Source organism: Magnolia sinica, chromosome 7, assembly GCF_029962835.1.
Source record: "Magnolia sinica isolate HGM2019 chromosome 7, MsV1, whole genome shotgun sequence".
Lineage (NCBI taxonomy): Eukaryota > Viridiplantae > Streptophyta > Magnoliopsida > Magnoliales > Magnoliaceae > Magnolia > Magnolia sinica.
The window spans coordinates 7,948,046-7,957,662 of NC_080579.1; the positions used below are offsets into that span (position 1 = coordinate 7,948,046).

Consider the following 9,617-nt stretch of genomic DNA (forward strand, 5'->3'; position numbering starts at 1 on the left):
AAAGGGGAGGGTTTGGAAGAGGAGAGAGTTCGTGAGAGAGAGGCCCCGCGCATGACTTGTTAGGGTTTTTATGAACTTTTGAAGCTGTTTCAAATTTGGTACGGCCTTACGCCATACCTAAACCAAACACATGGCCATTTCAAAGTTGCATTTTTGGTGTAGTGACACCACCGAAGACAGTAAAAATTGATGGTAATTAATTCTTGGGAACACAGAAGGCTTTGATCATGCTGATATTTGTATTTTAACTTCATGCAGTTATGTCTGATCTTATGAGCTGGGCATAGGGAAAATAAGCCTTAGGGTTGGCTTCAGGAAAGTTTCAATGGTAGTTTGTTCAATTTCTACTACTTTATGTGGTGTGATCCAATTGAGCTTTGGTTGTACCTCATTTTTGGGCTCATGCTCTAGAATAATCTTAAAAAATTGATGGACCATATAGATCTAACACAGAAATCATGGTGGAATCCAGAAAAGTTCCACACTTTAAAATTTGTGGTGTAGTTAGCCATCTTTATTTGGAAGAGAAATCGCATGTATTTGTTAGCTTGAGTAATCAGAAATGACGTGGTATGATGACAAGCTACGGCACTGCAATTTCCAGCGCCTTCAGCACAAACTATCTGTACTGAAGAAAAATTACATGGGATGGAGGGGGGCAAAGAACCTTACCTCCACAACAACTAAAAATGTAGAACAGTTATGCACAGAAGCAACCCAATTCCTGAAAATAAAAGAAAAAGATAAGCTGTCGTTTATTTCCTCTCCACCTCTTCTTATTGGGGTGAATCACCAAAATCAACCAATTTTGATACTTGGGATGTTGGCAATCTTGTCCCGATCTTCTCCTCCATCTTGATAGCGCTCTTCTAAGACTCGACAGGATGCAAGCCTCAATTGTTGAAGCATGGTGAGGTTTTGCAACTCTTCTGGTAGAGACTCCATCCAGTTACAATTGTTGATTTGCAGAGTTTGGAGGGCTTTGAGTTGTCCCAACCAACCACCAGGTAGTGATGTTAGCTCATCATTACCCCAAATCTCCAAATGGTTAAGGTTGAGGAAGATGGGTAAGGGTGCTTCTAATGACAATCCATCATTACTTATTCCTAAACTCAGCCTCTGGAGGAGAGGCGGAAGGTTGCGTGGCAACGCCTTTATCTTTGGGCACGATTTTAATCTTAATTCTACAAGTGATGGCATAATCTGTCCATCTCCCTCTGGCAATTCCCACTCCTCCCAATTTGGCATTTTGAAGAAGAAGAGGGTCTCCAGCTTGGGGAATGAGACAACACCACCACTTCCATCATTGTTAGCATCCCCACTAAACTCGCCACCCACCTTTCTCACTTCCTTCAATGAATGTATGTGAAGGTATATAAGGGACAGTAGTTTCCCAAGACCTGGCAGCTGATTACACTTGTCACAGCGCATGAGTTTCACCTTGACTAGATTAGAGAGCACTGGATCCTCTATCCACTTGGGAAGCTTGGAACCTTTGTAAGACCGTATTATAAACTCTTTCAAGTTTGTGTGGGGCTTGAGGATTTCAAGCACGTCCTCATCATCATCCAATCGTTCATCATATCCATATTTCAAGGTTAGAGCATGAAGGTGCTGCTTCTTATCCAGTTCTGCCTCCCTAGCTTCATCCCTGCTCCTGACTTTTCCCACGCCTTTAATTCGAAGACTTCCTTGAAGATGATTGAGGTATTTCAGTTCTCTGCAATTACATCCTTCATCACCACCTCCCACAATGAACTCTGTTAATGTCCGAAGGCCAGTTAGTCTTCCAATACCCTGCGGTAAGTACATCAGCATGAAAGTGCATATTATTTCTAGATGTCTTAGGCTAATCATTTTTCTCATCCCTCTAGGAAGTTTTTTTAGCTTTTCACAGCGGTTGAGTCTCAGGGTCTGTAAATTTATGCAATTACTCACCTCCTCTGGCAGCTCCACTATGTCTGTGTAAGATAAATCAAGATATCTCAGGTGTTTCAACCGTCCTATTGTTCGAGACAATTTCTGAATGCGAGCACCACTCAAGTCCAATGCCCTAAGGTATCTCAAATGATGAAATAAATTCTGTGGAACCCTGGAGATTCTTGAGTCTCGTAGCAACGTCCGCAACTTGTGGGCCTTAAATAACGTGACCGGAATGGAAGCCACTTCACCAGCTTCATCACTGAAAATTAAAAAAGAATGGCGGATATTGTTTAGGTTTGATGAGGCTTGTTTTCTGATCTCCACCGTTGAACAGTCACTTCCTGAAACAAATTGTGCAAGATCATGAACTAAATCATGCATCTTGCAAATGACTATGTTCTTGTAATCGTCAAGTTCTGCATCTTGGAGCAATAAGCGTCTTAATAAATCAGCAGAATACAGCCCACCAATCTCCTCAATCTCTCCGCTTTCCTCAGAACGGATGAAACCTTGTGCTGCCCATAACTTGACTAGCCTATCCTTCCATATCATCCTATCTTTAGGAAAAACAGAGCAATACACGAAACACTGCTTCATAGCAGGAGGCAAGTCTTGGTAGCTTAGCCACAAAGCTGGTAAAATGCCTTCTGAATTCCATATCTCGCTACCCAAGACAACCTCCCACTCCCTTGTTGTCTTTCTCAGGCGCAAGGCACTTGATATTTTCTTTGCTGCGAGACGCACCCCTCCACACTTCTTTACAATTTCCCTTCCAATCACTTCTAGCTCCAAATGCTCCTCTGCACTCTGATGCTCGAGCGCTCTACAGTTGAACAATAACCAGCATTCATCATCTGATAAGGCCAGCAGTTTGTGTATGTGAGAGCTTCCCATTGTTGATGCAACATATTCCATACGAGTGGTCACGATGATTCGACTCCCAGGTTTACCAGCTTGAAAGGGAACTCTCAGCTTGTCCCACTTCTCGCTGTCATTGCTCCAAACGTCGTCGGGTACAAGCAAGAATTGCTTTGCTTGCAATATACCTTGAAGCCGATCCTGCAATGGGGACAAGGCTAATGACTCGCAACCAGACCCAGTTGCAGATTCTATGATTGATTTCGCAATTTGTTTCACATCAAAATCGTTGGAAACACACACCCACATCCTGATGTCCAAATGCCTCTTCACATCCCCATTGTTGTAGGCGAGCTGAGCAAGGGTGGTCTTGCCCAAACCCCCCATTCCAACAATAGAAATGACAATGGGCACCTCGTTTACCACATCACTAGTTTCATTTAGCAACATCCTCAATATTTCATTTATATCATTTTCTCTTCCAACAATGGCTGATTTGTCCACTTGGGAGCTTGTTTCTCGCCCTTCAATTTCGTGCGTTCTCTCGGCATTCCCCATTTTAGGTGGTGTTTGGATGCCTGTAAGTTGGGTAAGTGGGAAGTGACTTACAGGGAAGTCACTTACAGGTGGTGTTTATCAACAGAGTAATGCGGCCCGGTTATACCGTCTGGAACAGGATCTTGTTACCCTTACTCAGGGTAACGACAGTATTCAATCATTTTACTCCAAAATTGTCACAATTTGGATAGAGATGACTATGATGGATCCAACATTTCCTCACGACTTTAAAATATTCCAAACTATGCGCGAGAGTGCGCAAGTTCGTCAATTTCTTATGAAGCTACGTCCGGAATTTGAGCATTGTCGGGCTGCTCTCTTGAACCGTAGCCCTACTCCTTCATTGAATTCGGTTATTAATGATTTATTAGTTGAGGAACAATGACTAAAAGTTCTTTCGACTCCGGGCTCATCTGATTTGGTGCTTGCTGTGTCCACAACTCCACCAACACGTGGTTCTGGTTCCTCTCCCTTGGCTTGTCGTGGGTGCAACAAGGTGGGACATGTTGTCGCTCAATGCAAGGAATGGTGTGCTTATTGTCGACGGACTAGTCATGGTATTCAGGACTGCCGTACACGAGCTTATGCATCTTCTTTCGGCCGTGGACGTGGTGGCCATGGTCGTGCTCTCTCGGCTACGGTTGCCACTATTACTGTTTCTGCTGAAGGTCTTTCATCTCCGTTGATTCCTGCAATGCTCCAGTAAATCGTTCAGGCCCTTTCTGCGGCCGGTATGTCAGGTATATCCCCATCTCCTGCATGGTTCTTCAATTCGGGTGCTTCCAATTATATAACCGGTGATGTATCCCATCTTCGTTACATCTGTCCCTACACCAGCAATCAGGCTATTTCTACTGCGGATGACACTAGACTACCTATTCAGTTCATTGGTTCATCGACTTTCTTTCCTTCTGCTCATTGTCAATTCACTCTTCATGATGTGTTTCATGTCCCTAACCTCTCCTCCAATTTAATTTCAGTTGGTCAACTCACTTCCAATAATCGCTTAGTCATATTTCTTCCTAATCGTTGTTTTGTGCAGGATCTGCAACGGGGAAGGTACTTGGGAAGGGTAGGCGGCATGGTCGTGTACGTGCTTGATTTTGATCAATCTGTCACTCCGGCTTGATGTTTTTTGAAACTTCTTACTTCCAAACTTCTTCTCACTCCTTCTACTACTAATTTCAACCAACCTTGGCTGGGGATATTTGGGGAAAAAACACATTATATTGGCGGATTTTGTTGAATCATAGCTTGGTTAGGGAATATTTCTCTTAATAAAAATGATTTGGATTATTCTTGTTCTTCCGCTTGTCTTTCAAAAAGTAAGTGTTTTCTCTTTTCAAAAATCATCTTCTATGTTTTAACTTGTGCATACGGATGTCTGGTGTCCTTAATTATGTACGATACTATGTTATATTCATTGATGAATTTAATGTGTTCATATGATTTTCTGTTTTAATCATTTTGAAAAATTCAAGTTATTTCACTCTATGCTGGAGACTCAATTTCGGGTTTCAATTCAAACTCTCATTCATCCATTTCTTTAAGGTCATGGGATTATTCATCAAATCACGACTGAACGGAAAAATCGTCATATTGTTGAAACCGCCAACACCCTGATGACAGTCTTTCTGGGCGGAAGCCATGTTACATTCAATCTACTTGATTAATGCCATTTTTTCTAGTTTACGAATGGTAAATCTCCTACTTTGTTCTTAAATTTAAAAATATTTCACACTGTGTGTTTGGTTGTATTGCCATGTTATGTTCACTGGCTTCACGTGAACGTAATAAACTATCTCCAAAATCGGTCAAATGTATGTACTTAGGGAGTATAATAAAACTCATTTTAAATTTTTTTGGTGTTTGACTTTATGTTTTTATTTGCCTATATTGGACAAGTTTTGCTTTGGGTTGTGTTAGGGTTTCACGACATGTTGTTTTTCTTGAACATATTGCCTTTCATTCATCTCTTCCTCCTCCGCATACTCCAAACTCTTCTGGTCTACCACCTTTCCTGAAATTCCATTTGCCTCGAGTACTCTCCCTTGTTGCAGGTATACTCACGTCGACCACGTGGCATCCACCACCTATTAGTCAAGAACCTATTGTATAGACTGTTGGGGATCCCGAACCTTTGGCACCTCGATACGTCGTTGCGCTCATGAACATCGAGCAGATCTCTTGATATGCTCTATGTCCGCCATGAATGCTACTCTGACTATCTCTATTCCTACTTTATATTCTCAAGACCACTCATGATTGTTAGAAGAAGGCTATGGCGGAAGAACTTGCGGCATTAGATGATAACCATACGTGGGAGATTGTCCCTCGTAATTGGTAGCAAATGGATTTATTCTGTAAAGCTCAAGTCTGATGGATCATTGGATCGATACAAGGCTCGACTTGTCGCTCAGGGATACAAACAGGAATACGGAATTGATTACGATGAGACTTTCACTCCTGTGGCCAAGATAAAAACTGTTCGTACTCTTCTGGCTATATCTTCTATTCGCTCATGGCCACTCTCTCAGATGGATGTGAAAAATGTCTTTCTTCATGGAGACCTCCAAGAAACCATATATTTGAAATCTCCTCCTGGCTCTTTAATTCCTGACAATAAGGTATGTTACCTAAAGAAAGCCCCATACGGCCTCAAACAGGCACCGCGGGCATGGTTCCAACGCTTTCACAATGTAGTTACGGGTGCTGGTTTCACTCAAAGTGGTCATGACCCATCCTTACTTTTGCGCACCACTGCTCATGGCATTGTTATTGTTCTGGTTTATGTTGATGACCTCCTACTGACTGGTAGCGATGCTACTGGCATTTCGGCTTTAAAAGAAGTTTTACAATCATCATTCAAGATGAAAGACCTCGGTCATCTTACATATTTTCTTGGACTTGAATTTTCATGTTTCAACCGTGGGATTCTGGTTAGCCAGCGTAAATATACTAAGGATCTTCTCACCTTAGCATCACTGACGGATAACTAAGCTTGCAGGACATATGTTGATGGATAAGAGAAAACATCTTTTTTGGTCACCATGTGCTGCCCATTGTATTGATCTTATATTGGACGATATTGGGAAGAAGAAGAATGTTAAGGAAATGGTCGAAAGGGCAAGGGAAGTGACGGCGTTTATTTACAACCATAATCAAGATGAGGTATTGCGCATCCTACGATACGTACGTGGAACTCTAGATCGAGAGTCTGTTGAGGCTTCTCCTCCATGGCGACTAGACGCAACAAACTTTATAGCATTAGAGAGTTTATTCCAAAGAGATTGAGTTGAGTGCGGAATGCGCTCTCACAAAACATGCGAAGATCTATCAGCATCATGGGCACTTCTCTCATCTCTTGAAAGTTGTGAACACCATACGGACAACAAATATTGGAAGAAGGTCAAGGCGATCCTAAAGGTGATAGAGCCACTAATGAGGGTACTCCGTCTTGTTGAATCCGATGAAGCACCTACCATGGGCTTCCTATATGATGCCATGGATAAGGTAAATCTTACAATCCCACCATGTCCATATGCCATATACCATGTAGCATAGTGCAATATTGTAGATCTGAATGCATCTGCATTCATAGATGCATGTATGCCTATGTTATATTGGAAATTGGAACCAACCAAGAGGTTCTGACGGTGTTGGTGTTAGACACCTCACATACCTTGTATATCTTGTTACCTTGTATATCTTATTTCTATAGGTAGGAGATACTGCGTTTACTTCTTTCCTTGTATAGATGGTTGTAATCTCTATATATTCAACCCCATTGGGTTGTCTCAAATACACAGAAAATCTTCGGCATCTCTCGGTTTTCACATAGCAGGAGGCAAGTCTTGGTAGCTTAGCCACAAAGCTGGTAAAATGCCTTCTGAGTTCCATATCTCGCTACCCAAGACAACCTCCCACTCCCTTGTTGTCTTTCTCAGGCGCAAGGCACTTGATATTGTCTTTGCTGCGAGACGCACCCCTCCACACTTCTTTACAATTTCCCTTCCAATCACTTCTAGCTCCAAACGCTCTTCTGCACTCTGATGCTCGAGCGCTCTACAGTTGAACAATAACCAGCATTCATCATCTGATAAGGCTAGCAGTTTGTGTATGTGAGAGCTTCCCATTGTTGATGCAACATATTCCATACGAGTGGTCATGATGATTCGACTCCCAGGTTTACCAGCTTGAAAGGGAACTCTCAGCTTGTCCCACTTCTCGCTGTCATTGCACCAAACGTCGTCGGGTACAAGCAAGAATTGCTTTGCTTGCAATATACCTTGAAGCCGATCCTGCAATGGGGACAAGGCTAATGACTCGCAACCAGACCCAGTTACAGATTTTATGATTGATTTCGCAATTTGTTTCACATCAAAATCGTTGGAAACACACACCCACATCCTGATGTCGAAATGCCTCTTCACATCCCCATTGTTGTAGGTGAGCTGAGCAAGGGTGGTCTTGCCCAGACCCCCCATTCCAACAATAGAAATGACAATTGGCACCTCGTTTACCACATCACTAGTTTCATTTAGCAACATCCTCAATATTTCATTTATATCATTTTCTCTTCCAACAATGGCTGATTTGTCCACTTGGGAGCTTGTTTCTCACCCTTCAATTTCGTGCGTTCTCTCGGCATTCCCCATTTTAGGTGGTGTTTGGATGCCTATAAGTTGGGTAAGTGGGAAGTGACTAACAGGGAAGTCACTTACAGGTGGTGTTTGGGGGAGAAAAATCACCTGTAAGTCACTTACAGGAAAATCTACCAAAAAACTGCAGGGGGATGGGGGTGGGAAGTCACTTCCCTATAAGTCACTTACAGGCTCAACGGTCAGATTTTTAAAAAGAGGAGAAGAGGGAGAAATGCACCAACCCACCAACCACCATTATTGCCATGAAGCTCTAACCAATGATGAAGAAGCACCAGCCATTGAAAATGGAAATCTCTCTCCGTCTCTGCAATCTCTCCCCCTCCCTCTCTGCAATCTCTCTCCATCTCTACAATCTCTCGCTACAGTTACCGCCTTCTATCTCTTCTCCTCCTAAAACGGTAGGTTTCATCTACCCTTTTTTTCTCCTCTGAAAACGGAAGGGATCGCATTTCTTCAGTTTAACGCGGGCCATTGATGTACACTTTGGAATAAGTCCTATTCATAGGAATGACTGGTTGGAGAGGATGATTCCCAAGTGAAAAGTTTTAAATGTAATTTCTATAGTTAAAGAAGACATTGGTATTGTAATTTAATTAGTAGATTTTCTATTAATGTTTTTAAGTTTATTCTCAATGCTTAAATTGAGTTATTACTCCATATTATAGATATTTTGAATTCGTGGGCCCACTTTTATAGCCCACTTGATGATTGGTTTAACTTAATAATTATCTCAAATATTCATCTTGATGGGCTTAACAAAATAATATATTTGATCCCACTTTTTTTTTATATGATTATAACATTTTAGAATGATTCCCCAATCTAAGCTCTGCTCGATGTAAATATTCAGCTTTCTACCTGTAAGTAACTTACAGGTCATCCAAACAGAAAACTAACTTACCTGTACGTGACTCACAACTTACATCCAAACAGGTTACCTGTAAGTAACTTTCACCTGTAAGTGACTTACAGGTAAGTCACTTACAACTTAAAAGAACTTACAAGCATCCAAACAGGCCCTTAAATTGAAATCTATTCTTTTCCCTGTCAATCTCTGCTAACCTTTCCCATGTATCCTTTATTCTGTTCCCAAGTTTATGGCGAAATGCAATGTGACCAAAACAAGAAAAAGGTGAAAGGAAGTTCTACACCTTTTTATTGTAAGAATGAGGGCCTGTTTGGATGCCTATAAGTTGGGTAAGTGGGAAGTGACTTACAGTAAAGTGACTTACAGGTGGTGTTTGGGGGAGAAAAATTACCTGTAAGTAACTTACAACCTGTAAGTCACTTACAGGCAAATATGCCAAAAAACTGCAGGGGGATGGGGGTGGTAAGTCACTTCCCTGTAAGTCACTTACAGGCTCAACGGTCAGATTTTTAAAAAGAGGGGAAGAGGGAGAAACGCACCAACCCACCAACCACCATTATAGCCATGAAGCTCCAACCAATGAAGTAGAAGCACCAACCATTGAAAACGGCAATCTCTCTCCGTCTCTGCAATCTCTCCCCCTCCCTCTCTGCAATCTCTCTCAGTCTCTGCAATCTCTCACTGCAGTTACCGCCTTCCGTCTCTTCTCCTCCTAAAACGGTAGGGTTTCATCTACCCTTTTTTTT

At 42.1% G+C, this 9,617-nt stretch overlaps 2 protein-coding genes across 2 annotated transcripts; both read right to left on the bottom strand.

The window, feature by feature from the left end:
• Positions 1-798: 798 nt before the first annotated feature.
• On the bottom strand, positions 799-3,339 carry LOC131250531 (putative disease resistance protein RGA3). The gene has a single exon (XM_058250818.1). The coding sequence runs from the start codon at positions 3,337-3,339 to the stop codon at positions 799-801; it is 2,541 nt and encodes an 846-aa protein (XP_058106801.1).
• Positions 3,340-7,172: 3,833 nt separating this feature from the next.
• On the bottom strand, positions 7,173-7,889 carry LOC131250532 (putative disease resistance protein RGA3). The gene has a single exon (XM_058250819.1). It carries the CDS (start codon positions 7,887-7,889, stop codon positions 7,173-7,175), a length of 717 nt encoding a protein of 238 aa, XP_058106802.1.
• Between the last annotated feature and the right edge of the window lie 1,728 nt (positions 7,890-9,617).